Source organism: Falco biarmicus, chromosome 4 (genome assembly GCF_023638135.1).
Source record: "Falco biarmicus isolate bFalBia1 chromosome 4, bFalBia1.pri, whole genome shotgun sequence".
Classification (NCBI taxonomy): Eukaryota; Metazoa; Chordata; class Aves; order Falconiformes; family Falconidae; genus Falco; species Falco biarmicus.
The window spans coordinates 100,584,871-100,612,206 of NC_079291.1; the positions used below are offsets into that span (position 1 = coordinate 100,584,871).

General features: G+C 46.8%; 1 protein-coding gene across 9 annotated transcripts; it reads left to right on the top strand.

The window, feature by feature from the left end:
* Window positions 1–27,032, top strand: SLC41A3 (solute carrier family 41 member 3). Of its 9 annotated transcripts, none has more exons than XM_056334956.1 (11): window positions 1–199; window positions 2,100–2,428; window positions 12,978–13,085; window positions 13,906–13,977; window positions 14,788–14,932; window positions 17,066–17,212; window positions 19,835–19,979; window positions 20,700–20,779; window positions 22,597–22,731; window positions 23,540–23,688; window positions 26,117–27,032. In XM_056334956.1, exons 2-11 carry the CDS (start codon window positions 2,138–2,140, stop codon window positions 26,300–26,302), a joined length of 1,458 nt encoding a protein of 485 aa, XP_056190931.1. In that variant the 5' UTR covers window positions 1–199; window positions 2,100–2,137; the 3' UTR covers window positions 26,303–27,032. The 9 variants fall into 9 exon arrangements, 7 of the variants coding, with proteins under 7 accessions (XP_056190931.1, XP_056190930.1, XP_056190929.1 ...); XM_056334955.1 differs by lacking the exon at window positions 1–199 and adding an exon at window positions 504–603; XM_056334954.1 differs by lacking the exon at window positions 1–199 and adding an exon at window positions 894–1,040.
* The last annotated feature ends 304 nt before the right edge of the window (window positions 27,033–27,336 follow it).

Consider the following 27,336-nt stretch of genomic DNA (forward strand, 5'->3'; position numbering starts at 1 on the left):
AGTTAATGCGCACCCTCCGTATGAAGCAGCTGCAAGGTTTCGTTACTGTCACTTAGAAAAACCTTCAACTCCCTTTGGTGTGCCCTGCTTGGAGCCAGAGCTTGCAGGCCCAGAGACACCATTTTATCAGTAAGTGCCCTTTAGTGTAGCATGAGATCTGAGAGACTTCAGCAGGATATAAGATTGCTCTGGTACTGAGGTATGATTTAATATCCTCAATTGTTCTGGAAATTTGAACAGCATGATTCAGGAGACTTGCATGAGTACACTTACTTAAGTGCTTAATGAGATTTATGTGCTTAAATGTGATGGATGCTGTAATCACATTTCTAACATGCTGATTCAATATGGGAGGGGGAAAAAAGACACATCAAGAGGAGTTTTGCTGTGATTGTGGTGGAGGCAGGCTTTTGCACAGGAAGCTTGCAAAACGAGAGCTCTTGCAAATGCCAAAATATGAGCGAGCGGGGAGGGGGGAAGCCAAGCAAACATTGAGGAAATGTGTTTCCTCAGCTCTTCATTGCAGCCTCCTGCGTGCTCTGTCCGCGCTGGAAGTTGTCACCCATTCCGGTAACACCCGCCCGGGCTCCGGGGCGGCAGGAGGTATCCCTGGCACCCCGTACCCCGAGTTCTTTCCAGGGGGGCTGTGTCCCGAGCAGGAGCCCTCCCTCCTTGCTGGGAGTCCTCCAGCCCCCGCTGCAAGCCCTGCCCGGCCCGCTCCGAGCTGGGGTTCAGCGAGGGATATAACAGCGATACCGTAGCGGGGCTTGCAGCAGCAGCTGCCGTGGGGCAGAGAGCGGCCCGGGCGTGCGCCCTGGTACCGCCCGGCGCCGGGGCCGGCCCGCCGGCTGCCACTCACCGCGCCGCGCCGCCTCCGCGGCCGGGGGCCGGGCTCGAACCCGCGGCCGCCGCTCAGGGCGGGCTCCGAGCCGCGCCCCAGATGTGGCGGGCGCCTCCGCGTTCGCATCGTCGCGGCTGCGCCCGCGGCCCTGCCGGCAGAGCCCCGCGCAGGGCAGAGCCACGGGCGGGGCAAGAAGCCGGTAAGCGCTGCGGGGGGAACGGGGCCGGGTTTCCTCCTCCCGCGGAGGGGGACTTTGCGTTGTCCATCCCTCCTCCCTCCCCCGCAGCCCTGACTGAGGCCTCCTAGCAGTGTCCTCTGCTCCCCAGATGTTGGCCAAGAAGAGGGTTGTTCCTACCTGGGGTGGGTGGTGCAGGGACTTAGACCTTTGGGGGCCCATCCTGAAAATGAGAGCATCAGAGAGCACCGGCCAGCCGTTAACCTGGCTGAGTGATGGCAGGAGGTGATGAGGAAAGATTCGGGGCACTGCCTGGGCCAGCAGTGGGGCAGGCAGGATGAATGAGTTATATCAAGAAATGAGATGTGATGGCATGAAAAGGTGACTGGTCACAATTTTGCATGTTTATTTTTACTTATAAGATGCCGTGGGGTTGTGGCAGCTTCTCCGTAGATAGATGAGTCACATAGTGCATGCATGTCAACTAAGGTGCAGAAGGAAGAAAAAATATCCAGATTAGAAAGAAGATCAAATAATTACCTTGTTACGGAGCAGCGGTGGACAGCTAGCCATACTGTGCTAGGTACTATGCATACTACACACCTCTGCTACGCTAGGGATGCTGGTCCTTTGCTGGACTGCAGGATACTAGGACGTGGACTGCTACCATTTCGTGGTTAGGGGTCAGATCCCAAAAGGGGTTGGATTCTTCTGCGCTCCTCAGTTCTCATGACTCCCAGTGTGAGAGCTGGTAGGTCCAGAATTCAGGCTGTTTGCAGCACCTTCTGCATCCTTCCGGGCTTTCTCAGGGTGAGAACCGGGATGCTGCCCAAGTGTGAACACAGGCCTAGGAAGAGGTGTAACTGCAGAAAGGGAGAACGATTTGACACTGTACAAAGTTGAAGGTAAACTAAGTACTAGTATTTGGGTCAGCAAAGCATCTAGGGTTTTGGGAGCAGGTGGTCATTTGCCATCAGGTTAGCAGAGTGGACAAAATACTGATGGGTTTCCTGTCTCTGACCCATCTGATGCCTCTTTTTGTTATCTTATTGTTTCTGACTAGCTTTTTTTTTTTCTTTTCAGAAAGACTCTGAAAGATTGAAAGATTCAAGAAAGCCACCATGAAAGGTGAGGAAGTTCGGCATCGGAGAAGAGAGGGCAGGACTAGGAATGGAGAGCGATCCAGGCATAAAGCAAAGAGTAAGGGTAAACACAGAGAGAGCCGGCTTGGCAGCCAGGAGACAGAGGATGTCTCTCTGCATGCCCAGCAGAAGCGGTTGGCTGAGGAGAAAGCGGCCATGGCAAAGTCGTGGGAAGAGTCAGCAATCTCAATTTGCCTGCAAGTGCTCCTGCCATACCTCCTAGCTGGACTTGGCATGGTCTTGGCAGGCATGGTTTTGGATTATGTTCAGGTAAGGGAAAGAAACTGATCTGAGGTGTACCTAGCGTGGGATAAGTGGGGGAGTTTTCTTCAGAGGCAGGGAATTTGCTCTGGGGATGGCAAAATAAACAAGAATTTGCAGCAGTTTTATGTGCCAACATGTCCTTCTAAGTCAGCTATTACATGCTTTTGTGCAGATATCAGGAGACCATGTGTGGTGCTTTTCGGGCCCTTTTTCACCTCTAGAGATAAAAGACAATATGGTACTAAAGAGCATACAAAGGTTCTGAGACATTTTTGTAGGAAAGTACAGTCCTATGCAAGGGTCTCACCTTGATCCTGGGAAGAGAGTGGCTGAGCTGCAGCCTTAAGGGCTCTGGTGGCTTAGCACTTCCCTGCAGTAGATACGGCTGTATCCTGGATGTAGCCCGGGATAGTCCTGCATCCCCCGCTTCATTGTGCAAGGAGCCAGCCAGCCCATGTCAATGCTTCATCCAACCAGCTCGGCCCAGCCTGTGTACCACATCCTTTTCTAAGGCCTTGTAGCAGGATGACTCAGTCTTCCAGTCCAATTTCTGATTCTGTGACAGTCAGGACCAGACCTTTTCTCCTATGGAACAGCAATTCAGAGCTTTAAGGTAGTGGTGAGCACCTAATTTTAGACAGTTTAAAGCTGCAGTTAATTTCCGGATTATAAATTGCTATGCCTTTGTACTCTAGGTGACTCTCACTGCTGTGTGGCTTTTTATTAACCCTTATTATTTGACTAGCTAGCTGTTGTGTCAGGCTGCCCTGACCTATCTGATACAGTGACACTGAAACTACCGTGCTTGCATTGACAACTTTCACAAATCTGGAGCTGTGTTCTTTTGCTATTAGCCTTGGGCTGATCATCCTAAGTAGAAGAGCTGTAAAGGCTTAAGAGTGACATAGTATCCTTAACTGACCTTAGCGTGTACTCAATAGCCAGCAGAACATCTAGTTAGATCCAAAACCACCAAGGCAAATCCAGAACCCAGTGGCAAACTATTTCTTGTCTTCTTAGATGTCATTCTGAGAATCTTGAGCCTTGAGCATCCACTTTGATTTTTATTTTTCAGACCGTTCAGATCTGCCCATTCTTATGGATCTCTGACATTAAATGCATATTATCTCTTATTGTTATGCATTAAAGTGTGAAGTAGGCTGCAGATGGGTTTATGATGTTGAAGGAACGTTTTTCTGTCAATACTCTTCCCTTAGAGGTTTGGGTTTTTTTTTCTGGAAAGGACTGGGCTACTAATATAAGCAGAATGTGAAGCAAACCTCATACTCCTCCGAAACCACAAAAGTCTGGTTTCTGTTTTGTGCAAATAAAGAGCTCACAAAGCTTTCATGTTAGTGTTTAGAGCCTGGGAAATCAACCCACGCTACATGTCATAGGAAAAGCAGGCCTTTGGCACAGCGACTTTTCATGCATGATGGTGGACTACTTGAGTGTGTCTCATCATGGACTTACTGCTGCTAGGAACTGCCCTTCCTTTCTAGGCTAGTCCTGGCCTCTGCCCCTGCTGCTGCTGCTGCTGTTTCTGTGGGGCAACAGGAGATGCTGTGAGGCTTTGGGCCCCAGGGACTCTCAGTTTCTCCACATACACTTTCTTCTCTTTCTCCTAAAGTGAGGAAGAGAGGAGCAAGGTAAGAAAGAAAAATGCACAGCCTGATCTGAGAGAGAACTAGCAGAGTCAGGAGTGATAGTACTCCCAACAACGGGGACGTATGGTCGCTGAAAAGCATCATCCTCCCATGAGTCTAAGGTGTTGGAACAGCACCGTGTTGCTAACTCTGCCATGTTGTAAGAGCATTCGGTGGTATCCCTGTCCCTTCTTTGTGGGGTTGATAAGGTACATCTGAAATTGTGCTCTTTGGCACTTGTCTTTCTGTAGGTTTTTTGTATTGTGGCAGTGGATGGGGGCCCTAGATCAAGGTCAGGGCCCACCAAAGAGGCTTTGGCTCCTCCCGGATAATTCTACACCCATTGGCTAGTTTGCAAGCATAGGGATACAGCCTGTTTGTTGCAGAGATTGGCAGCAGTGTACGTCCCCAGGTTTTGCCACGACGGGTGTTGCAGCCATGAGGTGGTGGGTTTTTTTCCCCAACTAGTTACATTATTTTTCTTGCTGTTCAGCAATGCTCTCTTCTCAAATCTGATGCATCTCTTTGTGGACAAATATGGTATACCTCTTTGCCAGGAAAATCTGATGCATCTCTTTGCTGACAAATATGGTACGGATCTTTATCAGAGGCTCCTTAAATGCATGATAAAATGACCCAGTGTACACGTGCAGGTCACCTGAACCAATTACCTTCTCTGCGTACTGATTCATCGGTTGAAGGCTTTTTATGGTGCTTGCTTAGAAACAGGGAGAGCCAGAGCGTGATAAACTCATAAACCCTGCCAGGCTGACGCTTTAGTACAGGATGTGTTGCTGCTGTTTTTTTTTAATGGCATTTGAGTCATTCAGGCTCATTAATATTTCCTTTACATTAATGTTGCTGCCTGTCAACAATCTAGTTAGCAGACACAGTGGTATATCGGACTAGGTATGCACATTATCAGACCTTTGGAAACCTGTAGTAGTTGTCCAGAAATTGTCCTTTATTTCGTCGAAGCCTCTGTGAGTGTTTAACCAGAACTGGGCCTTTGTGCTGTCACTTCTTAGTTCCTGGGTGGTATAAAGAAGTTGGATCATGTGTGGTTATTACAGGATTTTTATTATCTTCCCTCTTCTGGCTGTTGTGGGTTTTTTTTCTAGCTAGATTAGCTGAAATGTACTCTCTTGTTAGCTTTCAGCTATCCGGACCATTGTTAGGTGGAAGAGACACATGTACACACCAAGCCAGCTAGGAGTGGAGAAAGCTTCAGGGGCTGTACCAAAATATTAACCTAGAAAACAGCAAAGGACGGAGTCTCCCATCTGTAGCTAGGGCTTGTTTTCCATGCCGCCATGCTTACAGCGAGATCTGCTCTGCCATCTCGGCCCATTAGGCTTCGTGCTTTGGTTTGTGTGAATTCACACCAAAATAAATATACTGTCCAGATAGCTGAGAGCTTCTCAGTTCCCTGTTTATCTGCAAGGCAAAAGCAGGTCTTGTTCTGTCCCACCCTGCCAATGCATTTAGCTGCAAGCTGGGGACCCTGTCACAAGGACAGAGTCCACAAGCCATTAATCTTTACGTCTCTCTGCAGAGAGTGTCAGAGAAGGGGTTGATTAGTACAAAAAGTGTAAGTAAGGCGATGCAATTTAAATGCTGAATTTGAACTGGACTGAGAAACCTGTATCTTTTGTGCCTGCCTAAATACTTGCTTTCACTCGTTTGTCTTCACTGGGGCATGGCTGGATTGAACCTGTGGTTGAATAGTGGAAAAGCTCAGTTACCAGCGTACTAAACTAATCCTATACCCTTCCATCCTAAATTGTGCTTTTAAAGCTTTTTGACCCTCTGATCCAATCAGTTTGCCCAAATTAATTATTAGAAAGGAGCCCCAACCTTCCCCGCATGCATGGCTTTGAGCTGAAGTCTTTACTGAGCAGGATACAAATTCTTTGGCTGTACATGGCCATGATGCAACTCTGGTTCTCGACCTTGTGTTAGCTGTGTGACCATGCAGACTCTGGGTGAGACCCCAGACCCCCTCTCTTGAAGACAGTATCTTTCTGGGAGTATGCAGAAGCAGTGTGTTTCACTTTAGGATGGGAAGGGAAACCAGCTCACAGCATGCCATGGAAACATTCACCCTTTCTCTCCCTTGCCTGTGGTGTACTGAGATTACAGAGCTACCTTAAATAAGCTCTGGCTATGACTCTTATCTCGGCCTTTGCAAACTAGCAGAAAGTTGAAGTGATGACAGCAGATAAGGGTGTTCGCTTTTGAAGCTTATTGGCTGGTTCTCTGGGTATATTTTTTTTTCCCCCTGAAAGCCAGTCATTCAGAGGTGTAGCTGGCACAGACCGATTGTTACATCCTGCAGAGACCTCCAGGGGACAAGAGGGGCTGGGGTCTAGAAGGGCAGATCTCTCACCGGCTGGCTTAGCTGTGTCACTTGCCTGGGGATGAGACCTGCATAATATCATCAGCTGTGAGAAATGTGGACTCATGTTCTCCTTGACCTTTCTTCACCTTGAAAGAGAGCAAAACGGATCCTGGTTAACTCCCTACCTCCTCAGACTTGGGACAATGAGAAAAGTTCAGCATTGCTTGTGGTAGGAGTGAGGGAACTGGGGCTGGTTCACAGCAGGCTTACATATTAAACCATCGTTTCAAAGGCGAGCCACACTCCGACAAGAAATGTAACCCGAGGAGAAAGGACACTAGTGCGTTTGAGCACGCTGAGGGATTCTTGCATGACCTGTCACTCTTTCAGTGCTGTAGCCTGAGCAGGTCTTACTGGTTTTTACGGAGGTGGTGGGAGCTGAATGGGGTGTGGGCTCATTTCTATTCGTCCACAGACATCTCTGCAATCTTCATTTCTCTTTTTTAATCCCCCCCCGGATATAAATTGGAGAAATAGTGTCTGTCAAGTTTGCTGCCACCTGGGCTCACCACAGCTGATTCAGTTTTGGAGGATAGCCTTGCTGCAACCCTCTGGAACGTGCTCCTAGGAGGAGAAGAAGCTAAAGCAATTTGGCATCATTGCTGTAGTTTGAGGAAAAATACTTTCTACTTTGAAGAGAGCTACCAGGAGGATCTGTGTGATGTCCTGATCTCCCCCATTTGCCCTGCTGAGCATGGGGTAACGGTGTTTGACCATGGTGGTCACCCAGTTACAATTGGAACTGTGCTTCCATGGCAAGAAGCTGAGAGGTTTCACCTGCAAGTTGACCAGGTCAGCCAGTGGATTTCTCCCAGAGACTTCATTCTCCATTGCCTCCCAGATTTTCGTGCCGTTCCTTCTGGCTGGCTTGGGCATGGTAGCTGCTGGCCTCTTGATGGATGTTGTTCAAGTAGGTACATGTGGTTAGGCACCTTTATAGTGAGGGGGGGGGGACGACTAATTCACTGACCTTGAGTATTTGTGCATTTTTGGGTTTTGTGTGCATGGTCCTAGCAGACAGTCAGCAGGATGGCTGTCGGCTTTTCCTGTGCTAGAGAGACACTATCCATCTTCTTTAGATCAGTACATGGGCTCCTTGTAAAATGGGATAGTGGCTTTCAGACAGGCTGCCTGATGCTGTCTTCGGTGCGTTACACTGGGTGCTCTCTTTACTGTATCTAGCTAAACACTTCAGTGATGACTGCTATGAAGCAACTGAGATCAGACTGCAGCATATTCCCCTATTGCATGATATTATTTATTTCCTTCTCAAAACTGCTGATAAGGAGATCTAGGTCGAGGTTGTTACTAACTACCTATTGCACTTAGAGGCAACTTTGTGCTTTCAGTTCTTTGCAAACAACCTAATGTAATCTTTGGTCTAGAAGGTATTTAGATACTGTGATGAGAGGCATGCCAGCATAAAAAGATTAGCATTGCCTACGAACTGAGTGCTTCTTGGCCAGATTCTGAGGTGGGTGTAAATTTGGAATAACTTCCATTGACTTCCAAGGAGTGCTGCTGGATTTACACCATTGTGCCCACAACCAGAATCTGTTCCATCTGTCTTTACTTTATACCAGTGGCACAAATAGAAATGCAAAATTTGATATAGTTTGGGCATCTCATGCCAGTGGATTTACAAATCAAAAGGCTGGCAGAGTTTCCCAAGGATATATCCTGCACTCTGAGCTCACTGGAGTACATTGGATTCTCTGGCATTAGTACCAGAGCAGAAGCTAAATATGGATACTTAAGTGTTTGGAAAGACAGTACCTTGCTCTTTTTTCTTGCCTTGGAAGAAACAAAGAAGGCAGAGAAATTGAATTAAAGGGAATATAAGGAATATCAAAGAAGGGTTAACTGGAGTGGCACACTGTTGTTATGCTGTGTTTGTCGTCTCCACCTTGTGCTGTGCTTAGGCACAGACCTGTCTTGCAGCATTACAGAAGTTCGCAAACTACCCAAGATGTTATGTTAATAGTTAGCAGTTATCTCAGAGAAGGATAAAAACATAGTACGTGCCCACTCCATACCCTTGGCAGGTGAATAGGTCTTTGTCTAAAAGAAATCATATGGGCTTGCTAAGAATTGGGCTCTGTTCCAAAATGTAACTGCATCCAAACTGGTGGAAAGCGCAAGCCATGTATACCTGCATTGCATGTGTCCTTTAAATACCAGAGTGCCATCTACTTTGTGTACTTTTTCACTAGACTCTTAGAAATGGGGTCGTGCATGAAGTACAGTAATAGGAAGTGTATTTTTTTGGTGAAGGTGTTACCAACCATGTTGAAATAGAAGCCATCAGCCAGTGGGTTCAGCTCCCTGAGGAGGGAGCTAGTGCACCGAGAGTCACAACTGGCATGGAAAATTTGTTAGTGAGGTAAGCTGCCATGGTATCAACGACCCCATATTTAAAACCAAAACTAGTAGTTGGGAAAATCCAGAGATCTTAGCCTTTAAACGTTTGAATTATTCTTCTGTGCCTTTTGTCTTTGAGCTGCTTATTTTCAGCTTTTCTTCTTGCAAGTGTGAGAGCTAGAAACTCACTGTCCTGTCCAGCTAAGACCTGAGACTAAGTTTGTTTGCTTGAGGCCAGGTACCATAAGACCCTTATTAGTAATCATGAGGGTTCACACTACTGAAACTACAGGTTTTTCTAGTCCAGGAGTCTGTGATTTGTCCATTTTTCAGGGGATGGTCTGCCTGAGGAATGCTTTGCCCTATGTCACTGCAAAACATTCTCAGGAAACTGTCTGCCTTTGACATGGAGATATATGGGAAAGCTCAGGGATAGTATCTAGAGCATACATGCGAGTTTAATGGTGCTGCCCTTGTTACATACAAAATATCTTGAAATAATGTGGTTTTCTGCTGGGGGTCCAGCTGGCCTTCTCATTTGCAGGGCTGCTGTTGGAAAGAGGAAAAGGAAGTGCAAATTGCATGTCAGTGTCCTATCACGCTTTCCAGGACTTTAGCAGTTTCTGACCTGTCCTGGGATGCAACCAAGAACTGTTCATGTTACTTTAACAACAAAAAAAAATTTAAAAAAATCAACAAGAGTGATTTGTTTAGCCCAGCTGATTCCAAGGCTCAAACCTGGGTCTCTCATACTGTAATAAAAGGATGTCCAGACAGATAGCCATTTGCTGTTTTCTCCGTTTTCTCTTCTTGGCTGTGCTGATGATACAGCCTCTGTGCAGGGCTGGTAGCATGGCACAGATCCTTTCTTGCTGGACATTTCCGCCTCTGCTCCAGTGATCCTTGGCCAGCTGGTTGATCTGGATTCCGGGGTGGTTGGCATTGCTGGAGACCTTGCAGGGCCCTGCCAATGTTTGGCCAACTCTTTTACAGTAAGGTGAAGAATCAGGCTGAAGCTGGATGATCAAATTTCAAATCAGAGAATTCAGGAAAGCTTCCCTTTCATGCTCCCCTTCCACACCACTGCAGTGGGACATGGTCCAAATAAAAGTCACAGATATAAAATATCCCTGTCCTTTGTTGATAAAAGCCTATGAGATGATTAGCATTGAAAGAGATTTTGAATTGGCTTGCATTTTATAGTGCAGGATCTTTTGATCTTTCTGTTGACTTGTTCAGGGCAATGGAAAACCTCTGAGGTTTCTTAGCTGCTGCCATGGGAGGATAGATGCCCTGGAGAGGTACCAGGACACGGCTGGGACTGTGAGGACAGTGTAAGGAGGGACAGTGGGGCTAGGCTGCAGCTGGCGAGGCTGTCTCAGTACATCATAGCCCCTCTTCCTCGATGGGACACTGTGAGCAGATCCAGCTGGCACAGGGACCAGCTGCAGTGGATCTTGGGGTAACCAAGTTCCTTCAGAGCTGAGCTTTAGGGCTGTAACTCCATTGTGGGGACGTGAAGTGGGAAACAGTTTCTTTCTGGCTTAGTGTCCCTGTGTGGGTCTGCAAAGCTGCAGGGAACGCTTCTGTTCCTTCTAGGCCACTTCTCATCACAGAGGGCAGGGATGCTTCTTAGACTTAATCCAGCTGTTTTCATTTAGGCAGCTCCATGCCTGCATAGCTCTAACCTGCCACATTCACCTGCTTCTCCAGCTGACAGTCCTGCAAGGCAGTGGCACAGGGATCATCTCTTTATTCTGTGTTTCTGCAGTCTCCCAACACAATGTCTTGGCTACTGTGGTATAAATCATTACAAATCTGTCCTTAGGCTCTTGGTGAGTCACTGATGAGACTCAAATGGAGGCAATTAAGTCAGCTTTTTTTATTAGTACAGTTGTATGATTCTTTACTAATTGTTCAAAGCCTTTCAGTGTAATTATATGTAAGGCACAGTCCCAAAAAATCATACCTCATATGCTGAAACTTCTGTTATGATGGCTTGAGACCTGCAGAATTCATCATGAATGCAAGGATTGGAGCTTACATTGATACAACAAAGTCATATTTCCTGAAGGTGACATGCACAAAAAATACAAACAGTTGTGTGCTGCTGTTGCTTTTTATTTATAAGTCTTTTTACGTGCAAAATATGCAAGGTCTGAAATATGAATGTCCGCATGCCTGTGTATTTTAAATGATTGGGGTTTTGTACATTGTGACTGCGAAGTCTGTTTTTTCTCCTCTTTCTTTTGAAGGTGTCAAAGAGGTGTTTGGATCTTTATTCTTAATTAAAGAGAGAGGAGAGAGGGGGATTTGAATCTTTAAAAGAGATGTCCGCCCCTAGCTTTTCTCAGGTATTTAAGTTCCATGTTAACAGATTCAAACAAAATTGTAGTGTGTCAAATAAGGTGACTGTTGTCATGTTGTCTGTAACTTACTCAACAGTAACTTACCTTTAACATTTTGAAACGTGCCTGTTTCTAGGTCACCACTGCCAGGAAATGTGCCTTTTTATAGTGATGATAATGTTTTGCCTGTTATCTGCATCTCTGAGGGGTGTCTTGCACAATGTGCTCAAGTCTGGCGCAGCCCCACTTTCATTCATCCTGGCTCAGAAGGAAGCTGTGAGGTCTTCCCAGCAGACAGCCACACCACCGGCTACCCACAGCTTCCCATGGCACAGCCAGTGCAAAACACTGAGCCGTTACACCCTGTTTGTATTTCCCAACAAGGCTGACAGCTGAACGTGTCAACGTTTACCGGGTCTGTCCAGCCTCCTGGATTTTCGGGTTTGTAGAATCCCAGTGGTTGTGGAGAAGAAGAGCAGGGACCTGTTGTTCATTTTGTCCTCCAAGACCAGAATTTGGGACCATCACATGATAATAGCTAGTGACAAGTTAGAGTTAATGAACAAATTGATCCTTCACACGTGTGGCTAAACTAGAAATTTTTACCACAGGAGGGCACAGGGGTTGAAGGGCAGGGACTGGATGAATACCTGAAAGAGAAATCCTTTGAACACTGTTAAGTGTGCAGAAAAAGCACCAGCTCAGGTACCCTGTTGCAGATAGTCATAGGCTGGAAAATATACAGGAGAATTATCCCATATACTTGTCATACATGTAGGTTCTTGTTTTATACACCTGAATTTGACTGCTGGTAGAGATAAAGATAGGTTAGATGGACCTTTGGTCTGACTCGTTGCAGCTGCTCTTTTTTTCTTGTATTCTGGTCGTAGAAGTTGGGCTAGTTGGTTTTACTTCATGGCAAGCTGCCTTGTTCTGTGATTTTATCCTGATGTGACCCTCTCTGGCTACAGTGTGACTTTGCTAACATCCTTGAATGCACAGGAAGTGAATGAATTATGTTTCAAGGCACTATATGGTAGATAAATTGGAGAAGACATGTTAATAAAGTTTCTTAAGTTTCAGGTAATTTCTAGTGTTGCAGCTGATTTAACAACTTTATACAGTTCAGCTTCAGAGGAGCAATGATAATCAAGATATTGGCGCAGCAGTTTGGGCCCATGGGATATCTTAATCCAAAATCCTTTTTCCAGCTGTGTTGGGAGCATGCTTGGTAACAGGAAGATTTAGGAACTGCCTCTGGAGAAGAGATACAAAAATCTCCTTCCCTCCCACAAACAGTCTTAGATGCTTAGTTAGAAGTTTGGTAAAAAAAGACAGACACAACTTTTTGTTGTTAGATCATTTCCAGATCTTAGTGTTTATTCTTACAAGTCTGGATAGCAATAGGCGTTCCTGTATCTAGTGTCAGTGCAAAGGATGGAAGAGCATGCTGTATTTAATCTGGCTTGCAAACCCTAATTATTTTTCATATTGTTATTGGCTAATGCTAAAGGCACATTTTGATTTGTGGCTTTCCAAAATCTTGTGCTGCCTTCAGGAAGAAAGTTCCTTCCCTGTTAGGATAGTGCTTTGCTGTGCATGAGATCAGAAATAATACTGCGAACTAAAAATTCCTTCCTTCACTCCCAAAACGCAACCAGCCCAGGGAGTATCTGTCCCATGCGCATAGCAGACACCTTTAGAGGAGGTGGCGAGGTGGGCACCCACCCCCCTTCGAAGCAACAGCATCGGACTGGTCAGCATCACAAACTGAGGTCATTGCCTTTGTTTTCTTCCAGCACTGGGATGTGTTTCGGACAATTACAGAAGTTTTTATCCTGGTTCCTGCCTTGGTTGGCCTGAAGGGTAATCTTGAGATGACGCTGGCATCCAGGCTCTCTACTGCTGTGAGTGTTAACAAGGCAGCGGCGGTGGGGCTGGGGGTGTGTATCAGGGATGGGGATTACCAGGAGACATCAGGAGATTCTGCATTTATATAACCACACTGTGTGTATGAGACATGCCCTTTTCTGCTAAATAGAAGCTAGTGGTGTGTGAGTGGTGAAATAATGCGTGTGCCCTCATTTTATAACTGGATCTGAGAATTTCCATCTGCACTTTGAAGGTGAATTAATCCCTGGGTAGCCAGTTGCTGATATCTGGGGCCCTGTGACACATGAAGGAGAAAAAGCCAGGGCTCCACAGCTGCCAGATTCAGTACTGGATTGCTTTTCTGTGGGTACTGGGAGACCCAGAGCTTCCCAGAAGCCCTGCCTTGGAGGGAGCAAACCAAGGCTTCTTGAGACCTGCAGTAGCTTCTGCTACTCTGGATTTGATCTCGCCTATCTCCCTAAGCAGTTTTGTTTACTTTGGGCCGTTTGTATTGTATTTCTCGGGAGAAATTGGAGCTTAACAGAGAAATCTAGGGGGAATGAAAGAGGAAAAATCGTTTAATTTGTTCAGCTTTTGGTCTGTGTGGGATGGGGTGGATGTGCCTGCTCCACCTTTAGCTGGGTACCCCATAATCACTCTGCACCTCCATGTGAGCCTCTGATCGCCCTGGGACACGGGGCTGGAGCATGATAGAGATGTGTCCAGAAGGAAGTGCAGGAAAAGCTGGGAGATGCTGACCTCTGGCTTTAGCAGCCCCTTTCCCACAGGGAAACTGCCTTCAGCAGTCACCTGTGCTACAGGAACCGGTTTCAGCCTGTCTCTCTTGGCTCCTAGGCTAACACAGGACAGATGGATGATGCCCAGAAGCAATGGAAAATGGCCACCTGCAATTTAGCCCTTATCCAGGTGAGTCACTTCAGCTGGGAGAGGAAAAAGCCCCCTTTCTCTTGCTATGCTGCAGCCCAACAGCACCTGTTCCCAGCAGTGCTGGATCCGGAGCTGTTGATTTGGGGCAGGTATTCTCAATAGAGCCAGGCAAAACCAAGGACTTGACCTCTAATAAAGCTCTGTGTGGGCCTGGAGCTTGTAGTTTAGCTGCAAAACACATCTAGACATCCATTCCTTTTTGGACAAACGGAAATAATGAAAAAAGCTCCTTTTGCAGGGGGAGCTGCGACACAATCCCTGTTTCACAACAGCCCCTAGATAAAGCCTGTCGTTTACTGGTGGTGTTTGGGAATCAGCCTTGGGCAGGAGGGGAGAGATGGGACAAATGTACCTCTTGTAGCTCTTTCTGCTTGTTAAAATCCAGCAACCAGCCTAGAGGTTGCACATGGCAAGGCCACAGGGCTTGCAGCAAGCGTCTGTGTGCTTTCCCTTATCTCCTTATACAGCTTTCAGCTTGCTAGGAGTGCTGTGTTGATGGGGAGCCCATTTTTGTGTTGACCAGGGCTATTCCTTTGCTGATGGACTCAGCGTCCTTTGCTGAAATGTTATCTGCCCTTTGCAGACCTCCAGAGTTTTTCTCCAAACTCTGTCAGGAATTTTTTTTTATCTAGTGGAGCCTTACAGGGATGCTGCTTAAATACTTAAGCGCTCAGTATCTCTGCAAGGCTTTGCCCTCCTAGCTGTGTGGCAATGCTGTGGTTGCATGGAGCCAGGACTGCTTGGGAGCAGATGTGGGTGATGGCTCACCAGCTGTCTTTTGGCCCCCAGGTCCAGGCTACTGTGGTGGGACTTCTGGCTGCTGTTGCTGCTGTGATCCTGGGAGCCATCTCCAAGGGCTCTGTGGAGCTGAGCCAGGCTGCCGTGCTGTGTGCAAGCAGTGTGACCACGGCCTTTATAGCTGCACTTTCTCTTGGTGAGTTGTTGTGGTTCCTCAGATCAAACATTCAGCACTCGGGTGCGGAAAAAACTGTCCCTTCTGCCAGGGAGGCCCAGCCAACAACTTTTTGGTGTGGCATAGGGAGGAGGGGTGCAGGGAGCATTAGTCCTATGTCTGTGCTTTCAACCCCTCTGCATCCTGCCTTTGCTTCTCTTCTCCCAGGTTCTGTTGTTCACTGGGCTCTTGGCATCCACAGCGGCAATCAAAATGTTCCGCTTCGCCTGATACAAAAAATGCCACATGTTGTGCGTGGCTGTACACACGTGCGTGCGCACTTTCTCCATGTGTCTTGGGTGACATGTTAGTCATCTACACTGGCGCATTGCTAGGGGATAGTGAACTAATGCCGTGCACAACGCAGGATGTTGAGAGTCTGTTAGCAGGCAACTCCAGCCCACGCTCGAGGTGGACTTGGGTCACCCAGTACCCTGCAGAGGGTTGTGGCCAGCCCTGTGCCTCGCCTGCTGTGAGCTCTGAGCCAGGCACTCCTCTCCCCCGGCTATTCCCCTTGCAAGGAAACGTGAGCGGGCGAGCAGGTAGGAGCTATTCTGTCGCCTGCAGAAGATCGGTTTGTAGGTCTGCCATACGAGGGCAGCATGATACCCTGAATAGAGGGAGCTGGCAGAGCTGGATGCAGCAAGTTTTCTAAATGGAAGGGACAAGTTAGAGCAAGTACGTATCCTGAAGCTGGAGTCAGAGGGTGATTGTAGATGCCTTTGATGAAAAACATGGGATGAAGCAGTTGTTAAAAGAGAAAAACAGCAGCCCAGCTTTCATTAAACTCTTCCCTGCAATCTCCCTGCTCAGAGTAATACAGAGAGGCTTTGTTGCCATACCATCACAGGCTTTCAGCTAGCGTTAGTTTCTTCCCTGGATATGGTCACAGGCGGCCTATGTGTGGGTGTGTGTGATGGGAAGCTGCTATTTTTATGACCAGGGAGGGAAGCAGCATGAACTGTGCTGTGGGGAGGGGAGTGTGGGTGTCTGGGAGGGCTTCTGTGGAGAATGCCATGTTGTGTGAGGCTGTGTTTCAGTATAAGGGATGATGTTGTATCAGGGAAGGTGCACACATGGCATTTCTTAAGGGAGAGCTGATGCTCTTGTGCATGCTCAGCTTTGGTGAGCCTGTGTGAACAGGCACAGAGAGGTTGCGAGCTGGAGGGAGCCACCATTTCTCAGGCTTCCTTTGGTGCATCCAGTCAGCCATGGAAGGACTTTGGAGAGATGTCATGTGTCTTGTCTCAAGGCTGCCTTCGCTAGTCACATAGCGATGTAGGCTGGCCAGGCAGGGTTTATTCCGGGTGGCTCTTTTACAGGCCTGTGAGAGATCTGATGGCTGAGGGTTTCTCACATGCTCATCAGGGTTTGGGGTTTGTGCTCATTAACTTACCTGGGCAAGTAAAACTTACTTCCTCTCTAACAATGCTGAAAAGCAGTTGAATTTTGCAGGTGCAGCTCAGAGGACAGGGGAAGAGAGGTAATGTGGGCCACCTCCATAACACCTTGACTCTGGAGCTGCTCACAGCATCAGCACTACCCAGTGCAAATTAAAGCAGCCCCAAAGACTCTGGGAAATGAGGGCTCTGTCTGTTGGCCAGGCTGAAAGGCTAATTCAGGCTACTGTAAGGAAGCTTGCTGCTCCTCGGTGGCTCAAACTCAGAGAAATTTTGGTCTAATATGGAAAATATCATTGTGCTGTGGAATTCAGAGCAGGGGATGGCACCAGGAGGCTGCTGCATGCCTGCTGTGTGCTTATCTATGAGTGTGCTTCGTGCCTGGTCCTGCTTCAACGCAGCAAAGATTAGGCTGCTCAGGAGGGGAGCTTCTACATTTGAGCTGCCTGCTGGTATCTCCTTTGATCACTGGAATTTGCTTATGTGCCTCTGGGCCATTGGTGCAGTTCATAAGGGCAGAGTCCTGCCCTTCAGGATGGTGAAAGCAAGAGGACAAATTCCTGGGGATGTCCAATCCCCAGCTGCGTGGTACCGCTATGGGCAATCTACTTCTCGCTTTTCCCAGACCCTGCATCCCTCTGGGAACCAGAACAGCAGCTCTGAGGTGAAACGCAGCAGGGTGCATTCTCTGATGCCAGTTCTGTGTCTTCTCTAGGTCTGGTGATGATTGGTGTGATCATCGGAGCAAGGAAAGTTGGGATCAATCCAGACAATGTGGCCACACCCATAGCAGCAAGCCTTGGTGACTTGATAACCCTTTCCCTGCTGGCAGGAATCAGCAGTACGCTCTTCAAATACATAGGTATGGTGTTTAGCAGGGATTTGCAGCTCAGCAAGGGAGGGATGAAATCACGTGGAACTATTGCAGGGCACTTACCCATTTCTGGGGCGTTTCAGAATAGAGGCTGTCATGCCACTTGGGGCAGAAAAATGACCAAAGAGGCTTTTTCCAGGTTCCTTTTTAGTAGCAAACGGGAAGGCAGAGCCTGAGAAACACAACTGGGATTTGTTAAAGAAGTGACCAATGTGTACTTCATAGCTTTGGAACAGAAGGCTGACACGTGACACTGACTCCATTCCTGCATCTGTTGCTAGTCAAGCGTAACTACTTTCTGTGCATGGGTAATAGCAGCTTCTTCCTTACAAAGCGATTTCAGGGTTTTGGCATTTGTAGAATATGCTTGTATGTTTTCATGTGGAGAGTTGTGGATGAACAAGATATTACCAAATGGGAGGGAAGGAGGCAGTGCTGCATTGTTTTATGCTCACAGGACTGCGAGTAGGAGTTGTGGCTATGGGGTTAGCTGTGCTACTGGCTGGCAAAGACTTGGGTACCTGTTGACGTTGAAAAGCTCAAAACTTGTTGCAGCTTGGTGATATATGCCTAGCTGTTGCTTGTTAAGTGCTAGGCTATTTACCATGAACCTAAGCTAGAACAGAAACAGGAAAATAAAAAGATCCAGCAAACCCAATACCATTTGAAACCCAAACTGTTGCTTCAGACTGTGAGTAGAAGCAGTGAGGCAGCTGTTCTCAGTTTGCGTAACTTGTTCCATATGCCAGCAAATGAGGGAGCAAAAAAGCAGGAGTTGCAGGGAAAGGCCCACAAATCAATTCTGTCCAGTCCTCCTTGAGCTTCAGAGGTGCATTTTTTTTAACAGGCTTTTTCCATGATGCCATCACACCTGTTTCTGTAAAGCTAGTTTGTCTTTCAGTTGCTGTGCCTCTGATAACATCTCCCAGGGAACACATGGCAGAACATGATAACCTCTATGGTTGTGACCAGAGAGCATTTGTGGTGTTTTCACAGTAGTTTAAATATTCTCCTGAGGTGGATATACTCAGAAAATACTCAGCATACAGACACGTAGTCATTGTGAGCATGAAGTAAAGCAGGTAGGAGGAAAGTACTGTTGATGGTGGTTGAATAAATCAGTTTCCCTCCCCAGTGTGTAGTAAGGGACAGGTGATGCTGTGACAACTTCTGGGTCCTACCAAAATGTATTCTTCAAAAATACTGGTGAGTCTGTAAAGTTTGGAGTACTGTGTGCCATCTGATGCAGCACTGCCTCCTTCTGCGGTTTACCCTTTTGCCAATGAAGATTTTCAATCTTTTAAAAATCAACCCTGGTCCTTCCCAGTCCTGCATAATAGAGATGCAAACTGTGCCAGAGGGTTTCAGCTTGCTTATGGGATGTCTGTGAGAGAATGTAGCAGAACTGGAATGTGGAGACTGAAGTCTTATTCATCCTACCAGGAGTCTTTCTGTGGGCTTTGATAAGGTTTGATAGACTCCAGTGCTCTGTCTCTACATTATTTAAGAGGGAATTAATTGTTCAAAACAGCAAAGGGTGGAGGCAGGTGATCCAGTACAGCAGCTAAATCTGTCAACCCATCTGTCCTAAATGACTCCAGGTGGTACAGTGCACTGACCAAACAGCAGCTATTTAGACCCCAGAAGTGGTTGCGTTTGTGTCCACTAAAGCCACACGTAAAGAGTCTACCTCTTTGTGTAAGAGCCCTTGATTTATGGAAGACACTGTCACATCAGTGCTATCTCATCCAGGTAGCCCGAGGCCCTGGCAATGTCATTTTGAAAAATGCACACGTTGAGCCTGCTCTGTCTCCCAGATTACCTGCAAAGTCTGCATTACAACCCACTGCCTTTGGCCCCAACACAGAGACCAGATGGAGAGCTTTGTTGAAGAAGCATTTTTATATCAAAAGGGTTGGCATCATCCCCATTGCTTGAAGGTGTTTCTCATGCTTCTGAGTCATGTTTATTTTCTTTTAGTGCTGCACATCTACTTATTTTTTAATTCCTTTGCTTCTAAAGGTCACTTCAAGGTTATGCCCCTGCTGAATGGAAGAAGTACCTAATGGAAACACATGTAAGCTAGCACAAAAGAAACCCTGGATCTTAGCTGGCTTATATGTGCAAGAGCATTTGTTCCTATAGAGCAGACCAGCTGCTCAACAATTCTGCTAGCTTGCCACCAGAAGTTCCTATTACTTGTTTTAGGTGAAGGCGTGAGGTGTCTGTTGTGTGATACAGCTTGCACACAGGAGATTCCCCTTTGCCCTGCTGTTTGATTAGTACCCTGAAGCCAGAAATTTTGTAACTTTTTGTCTTGCTCGGTAGGAGATGGAATTGGAGACTTGCTCATCTTCAAATATAACTTACTTTGAATCCTGCTGATTTTCAAACACATCCTCTAGCAGTGAGTTTCAGGGATTAATTATGGATTTCTGTGATGGAGTGAGGTGGTTACGTGGGGAGTATCTTGGTTCATGTGATTTTTTCTGCTGACATAACTCAGTCTGAGTGAGAACCCTGCTACCTTTCTTCCAGACTTCGTGCAATATGATTTTGGCAACCTGTGAAGCCATGGGCATTTCATTTAGGATTTCTTTTCCTTGCTAGATATGAAATACCTTTCTCCTCTCATCTGTGCTGTCTTCATTGTCATGATCCCTCTCTGGGTTGCTATCGCCAAGCAAAGTCCTTCCCTTGCAGAAGTCCTGAAATCTGGATGGCAGCCGGTCATTGTTGCAATGAGCATCAGCAGGTAAACCGAGGAACTGCTCCTGATCCAATCCCATTCGTGTCTGCATGCTGCAGAGAGACCCCACGCTCATTTAGAAAGTCATCAGAAGTGAAACTGGAAGGGACAGCAAAAGGGTATTTGTCCAGTGCTTCTCAGCCATTGGTGGCCCTCCCGTGGGCTGTGAGATAGCAGATAAGGAGCCCCCAAATGACTGGAAAAAGCAAGTCACCATTTTAAGTCTCACTGATACATCCATGCACCATGTGGGTGCAAGCCAGGAAGCTGAACAGGGAGATGATGACCATCACAAGTAGACTTCAGCCTCATTTTTATCCAGCTGTAAAGACAGAAGACTAGTGAATGTAGAGTCCGGTAGTCCATTCCCCTTGTGCTACATCTTTCAGGCCCAGCAGAGGTCTGGGAAAGAATTTTTAAAAAGTACTAAGACCAGTACAGAAGTGTAGCAAAACTTCTGGGGAGGATGGTAAACCTTCCCTGGCTGCTATCAGTTTTGCTCAAGGGTGGACAAGGAGGTCTTCCCAGTCTTATTAGTGCCATTAACAAAAACTGTAAGGCCATGTATTGGTGACAACTGAGCTAGAAAAGGATTAAATTGTGTATAGTCCAGCCCCGGCAATGAGGAAGAAGCAGTAGCTCATCTCAGTGTGCTGTTTTCACGGTGTAGGAATTGCCCTGGGAAGAGATACTGATCCACCCTCATTGCCTGTTCTTTTTTGACAGCATTGGTGGGCTCATCTTGGACAAAACTGTAACGGACCCAAACTTCGAAGGCATGGCAGTTTTCACACCTGTGATTAATGGTAGGTTGGGGGGGTTATATGCATGCTTTTATTTATACCTACCCTTCCTCCCCAAGGGTTATGGTACGCACTGTTGCCCCTACACAGAGGTCTGTGTTCAAGTCCCTGCTCCCTTCATGAGTGGAAGTGAAGCTACTGGTCCCCATTACATCCCTACTTCATATCTGGAAGCATCTCCGGAGCAAAATAGCAGACAGGGCTGAAAAATCCTGGCAGAGCTGTGGGAAAGGTTAATGGCATCTGATAGTTGTCTCTGAGGCCTACATTGACACTTTTACTTTCATAGCATCAAGCCTACTAAGGATGTCACAATAAATCAGTTTTCCCCGTCTCTCTCCACTCAGTAATTTAAGCTGTGCAATCATCCCCTATACAGATTGTTGGTAAAGATTTATATATTAAGACGATGTGTGTGTGTGTATATATATAAAAAAAGGTTATATATATTGATTATATATAGGGATTTTTAATATATATCAACGTCTTTTCTGTGTGTATTTATATTTGTTTAAAGCCTTACAGTACTTTTATATGCACACATGCCAGGACAAACTGTTGGGGATCCTGGCATCGCTGAGGGTCCACCGGGTTTTTTTCTGCTATTGTAATGTTCTTGCAGGGCAGGCCCGTTCCAGGGGAAACCCACATTCCTAGGGCAGGCTTGGCCTTATGCCACCCTTAAAGCATGGTGTCCTCTTGCAGTGTCAGAGGGTGTCACCCAGCTGGCACCTTACTGAATCTGCATAAAGACAGCCACCTTGCTGACAAACTCTTTCCAGCATGGTTAGCCAAAGGGTCTGATTAGGAAAGTACGTCAACAGCAATTTGAGTTGAACAATGATTGACCCAGACGTCGCTCTGTGGGGGCGGGTGACCTGCTTGGCAGAGCTAGTGGCGGAGTTGCACAGTGCTCTGCGTTTTTGCACAGGTAGCTCTTCACTTTGCATGTGCAGGGGAGTCCTGCAAAGTGTGGCAGTGCACGCTTCAGAAAGCTCCCCTCTTGAGCTATGTTGAACTAGTCTTAGTATTTTTATTTTGATTCCACTCTGGCAAATCCTATGTTTAATGATGGAGCGTTTCTTTCTTCAAGGAAGGGAAGACATGAGAAGCCTGTAGGATCTGGCTCACCGTTATCTGTTCTGTGGCATTTCTACCCTGCATTTGCAGGGTGGTGAAGGTTTGCTCCATGCATCATCATCCCTCTATTTTCTGCTGGCAAACGTAGCTGCTTTTTCATGTTTCCTAGAATTAATCGGTCTGGAAGGAATTGATTTCCTTTTAATTACCTAACATATTTTGTCTCTGATTCATTCTCATATGATTCCTTCTTATCTAACAAGTGTGTTAGATGCCTTCAGCCAGACATATAATCACTGTCGGTGATGTTTGTTGTCTCTTAAACAATAATGGCTCTCTGGGTGAGTAAATCCAAGAAGTGGCCATGAGCAGCATCTGCCATTGTCGGCACTGCTTTCCCCAGGTGTTGCTCACAGACTGCATCAAACCACGTGTGATTACATCATCCTTAGGGGCCACGTGGCCTTTGCAGCCAGTGCTGGGAAGCAAAGGAAAATGTTTTCAATAAAGCAGTCAGAAGGACATGATCGCTGGAGCCTTCCTGATTTTTAAGAACTGTTCTGCCAAGTGAATAGCGCAGCATCACCATGACACGTGGGATCAAGTTTTCTCTTTCTCTCACTTTTGCTCTCAGTAAGTGTAAGTGAGTGCAGATTGGCTCATCTTGGGCTAGGTTTTAGACTCATGTTTCCTGTTGCATTGAAGGTGGTTTACAGGTTTACTGTGTTTTGCCCTCATAGGTGTTGGAGGGAATCTGGTTGCCATCCAGGCCAGCCGTATTTCCACATTCCTGCACTTCTGGAGCATGCCTGGAGTTTTGCCATACAAGATGAGGCAGAATTGGCCCAACCCATGCACCACATTCTTCTCATCAGGTAGACCTTGAACCCTAGGTGTCCATGTCTCAAGGCCTGTCATCACAGATAGCTCCTTAATCAAGCCTGGTTGGCGAAGGACTAGGTGGGTTTCAAAGGCAGGACTCCCTTTCCCCTTTACAGAGAAGATACTCAAATAGAAGAGGAAGCATCTTTGCAATGGGCAGCTTGAAAAAAAAAAAAAAGCTTGTGGTATACTTGCTCACTGGCATGCAAAGAAACTGACCTTGAGGGAGCACTAAAAAAAGTAATTGAAAAAGAATCTCAGATTTGATCCAATAGAAAGTAATTTTAACCACTGCCAGCTTAGAGCCATCAGCTGTGAACGGAGGGGTGAATACAGCATAACCTTGCTGAAAATCAGCAATTCCTCCATCTTCAGCAGTGGGGAAACCTAAGCATCAGCAAAACTGGTCTGTTGTCTTTTTTTGATTGCAGGTTTCTCTTGATTTTCCGTGGTAGGTTGGGAGTTACTGCTAAAACAAACTAAAAACTGGGAAAGTGGGTTGCAGCAAGGCAAAGCAGAAGCAGTGGGAGGCAGAGAGCAGCTGAGAGGAGTGTTTGGAAGAAGTGGAGTGGATCAGCATGGAGCACGTCTTTGGCACATAGTTTCAGTGCTAGACAAAGCTGCTGGGCTGATAACTGCAAATGCTTCAGATTGCTGCATGATCTAGAAAAGGCGTTAGCAATGTGGTTGGTGGGAGGGGACAGCCCCAAGTCTGTGCATTAAAATGTGCAGCTGTGTCCTGTCCTCCCCCCGCTGTCTGCAGACGGCCGTCATCACTGTTTCTGTCTCTGTCCTCTACAGAGGTGAATTCCAAGTCAGCCCGAGTCCTGTTCCTCCTGGTTATCCCAGGGCACCTCGTGTTCCTCTACACCATCCATCTGCTGCAGGGAGGCCACACATCTCTGTCCTTCACCTTTGTGATGTTCTATCTGACTGCTGCTTTGCTGCAGGTAAACCCCAAACTCTCATCCAAAAGGAACCTCTCAGATACCATGAAAACAAAGCAGTCTCAAGGCTAACAGGAATTACGGTAAAATTTCCAACAGCAGCCCATATTTCCAATAATTTCCATTGCGCATCCTACCGAGCATCATGTATCTTCTATGAATCCAGCAATACTTCACTGACATTGCCAGGGTCTGGTTTCCCACATGAGCATGGCTGCTCTTAAGGGCAAGTGAGGGATCAAGCAGGAGATGAGGAACAAGTTATCATCATCTGCTGAGATGCAGTAAGTGTGCAGAGACACACTTAGCAAGGAGGTACCTCTTGCTGCAGGTGATACCTTGTTTTACCATGTTCACTCCTTGAGTCTCTAAGCCCTGAGTGTTTCTAGACTGCCACTGGTCATCCCAATAAGGGGCAAGTGAGAGGCTATGAACCCCAGCCAGCAGGTTTCCTCACTCATTTTGGAAACCAGTTTCACCTAACTAAGGTAGAGATCTAGGGATCCCCCTGGGCAGGGCCATATGGGTCGAAAGTGAAGAGAAAACCCAGGCCTGTGAAGTTCACCTTCAAAAGTAAAAGTTCTGGGTAGGCAATGGGCAGTTCATCCAATTTGCTTTTGCCTGTTCCCTTTTGCTATTTTGCCTGCTCTGTAAACTTTGTTGTCTCACTCAGAAATGCATGCGGCTGTCGCTTGAACTCACAGAGGCTCTGACTTCACTTGCCCTTTTAAATCAGTGATTCATTAATTTGCAGGGTGAGGTAGCTGACTTTTCGCTTTGCCTTACAAGCAGCCTCGTGTCTGTGGGTGAATTCCTTGCGTGTGTAAACAATCGGTTTTCTTGACCTTTGCACAACCCTAAGTCTGGCAGCACAGCCGTAGTTGTAAAGGAAAATATTTATTCTTCTCTTTATGCATTGAGGTAACTCCTCAACCAGAGCCAGACATGAAAATACGTAGAATAAATGACAGTGTTAAGAGCAGAATCCCAGCAACACCACTGACTCTGAAAGATTCCCATGGAGGCCAGCAGAGGAGAATACACTCAGCCTGGTTCTTTCTTCCCCTCCATTATACTTGAAAAAGAAAGACAGAAAAAAAGAGAGGGAGGAAGTTTGGGTCAGCTGGAGGAAGTCCAAAGAGAAAGATCAGAGGCCTAGAAAACATGACCTCAGAGGAATGATTGAATGGACTGGTGTTAGCTAGTCCGAAGAAGAGAGGCTTGAGAAAAATCTGGTTAACAGCCTTTAAACTACCAAGTTTCAGTAGGGAGGGACGGAATAACATTTTCTCTGTGGTCACTGGGGATGAAACATGAAACCATGGGTTTCAGATGGAAAAAGGCAGAAATATGTTAGACCTTAGGAAGAAGAACAGGAAAAAAAAAAAAAAAAGCCATGAGACTGGTTGCTTAGTGTGTGGCATCTCCATCTTTGAGGGTTGTTTAGCATAGGTAACAAATGACTGTCAGAAAAGACGTGGGCATATTTGATCCTATATTGAGGCAGAGGAATGGTCTATATAAAACTTTTGAGTTTCCATCCATCTTTATTTTCTTTGATTCTGTTATTTAATTTGCTTCCCCCATCTCCCCTCCTCCCTCTCCCCCACCCAGCTTTCAGTTTTCACCTTTAGAAATGCCACCTCTGGCTTTGGTTCCTGTTGTGCTGCGGTCTCCCATGGAGGGACCAGAGATGCGGGGTGCAAACTCTCTCTCTCTTAATTCAATTAACTTTAAGTCTTTTAATCTTTAACCGAAGTATTTTTTTCCTCCATCTGTTTATCAGAATCAGGAATGAAATAGGCATTAAAAGAAATCACAACAAAGATTTTAAAACTGTTGAGATTAAAAAAAAAGAAATTATTTCCTTTTTTTAATGTGTCAGTGCTGCTTGGGATGACTTTGATGTAAAAACTGACTCAAACTCCAGTTGTCCACTGAGACTTTTAGGAAAAACAAAGTAGACATGATCTGAATTTCTAATGGAAAAAAAAAGGATGAAAAGAAAAAATTTGGCTACAAAACCTATCCTTTGGGGCTGCCTGCATATTCACAGCAGCCCTGTTTCTGATGGAGTGAATAGGAGCACTGCCATTCATGGCGTGGGAAGTGGGAACTGTACCTTTGGGAGATGCTTTTGGTCTGACCAGACTCCTGTTTTTCGTCACGCAGTGCTAGTGAGCAGTTCAAGCGTGGTCCCCACGCCATGGGCAGTGCCGTGCCCAAGGGCACGCGCCAGCTGCACCCATCCCAGCGCAGCTCCATTCCACACAGAAACAGCCCTTCTTTGGGGAAAGTGTTAGTTCTTGGTGATCCCTGTTAGCTCTGGTACCTTGGCCGTGGCCACATCATTCTGGCTGTGCGCTGAGGGGGGCTGTGCTTTATTACCTTCTTGCTGCCTCACAGCAGGGCCTGTCTTGCCTCTCCTCAGGTGGGAATCCTGCTCTATGTGGCTGACCTAATTGTGCGCCTGATGTGGAGGAAGGCGCTGGATCCGGATAATTTCTCCATCCCCTACCTCACTGCCCTGGGGGATCTCCTGGGCACTGGATTCCTGGCCGTCTGTTTCCGCCTGGTTTGGCTTGTCCACGGTGCAGACATGAATGTGGGGAACTGAAAGGCTATGCTCTGCCCCACATCACTCGTGCGACACGGTGCTTTCCTCTGGGACAACAGGGTACTTGGCAATGACTGCTGGGTCACCCAGCTGGATTGGGCCACCCCTGATGCCCCATCTGTCCTTCCTGTCGTGCCTTACAGCTGGGCTCACCCACCCCGAGGAATCAGCACCCACAAGTGAGCCAGCCACTCACAGCCAGTGCCTGCTGCTCACACCTGCACCTGGCAAACAAGGCATTAAAGGAGCATTTGGGTCATTTCTAACGAATAAGTGGTTTTGATCAGTTTCAGTCCCTAGCACTGACACAGCCTGCAAGGCCACTCCAAAGCCTGCTGAGGTCACCACATCTGATCCTGCAAGCGGATGCTGCAACCCCTTCGTCAGACTCTTGACTTTCCATCAAACAAAACTCTTCATTTGCCTCCCTCTACTCTCCTGTTGCACCCCTGGAGGAGAAAAGCAGCAACCACGTCTTTAAACTTGTCTCCTCTCCATCACTCAGACGCTCAGGATCTGACACAGTGAGCTTCTCGCTGGCTTGCACCCAGTAGGAGGTTGTCTGGAGATACCACCTACCTGCCCTGGCAGCATCACTGTTGTCTGACCAACAGGCTGGGTTAATTGTATTTTGGGGGTAGGAAGGTTTGTTTTTAAGGTTTATGAAACATCCAGTAGATAAAATGTTTATAGAAATACACACACAAATAAAGTGGTTAAAAAAAGGTAACACTGTGGATTTGGGGGTTGTTTTTTCTTGCCACAGCTCTGCCTGCTTCTAGCTCAGGTGGAGCTTCATCTATTCAGGGTTGGACAACACAATTTTAAGACAGCTTCAGGAAAAACAGTGTTTCCTAACCAAGAGCAGCATTTTGCAGCCCACATGTTTCAGGTTAGAATTAAAGTCCATTCTCTCTCCCACAGCTGTCATCCACTCTTTAACAATTGCTCTGTGATGAGTCTAGAATCTATGTGTGTGCATAAGGATCGTGTTGGGCTGGGTGAGGATCTGGCAAATGAGCAAGGTCCTTGCT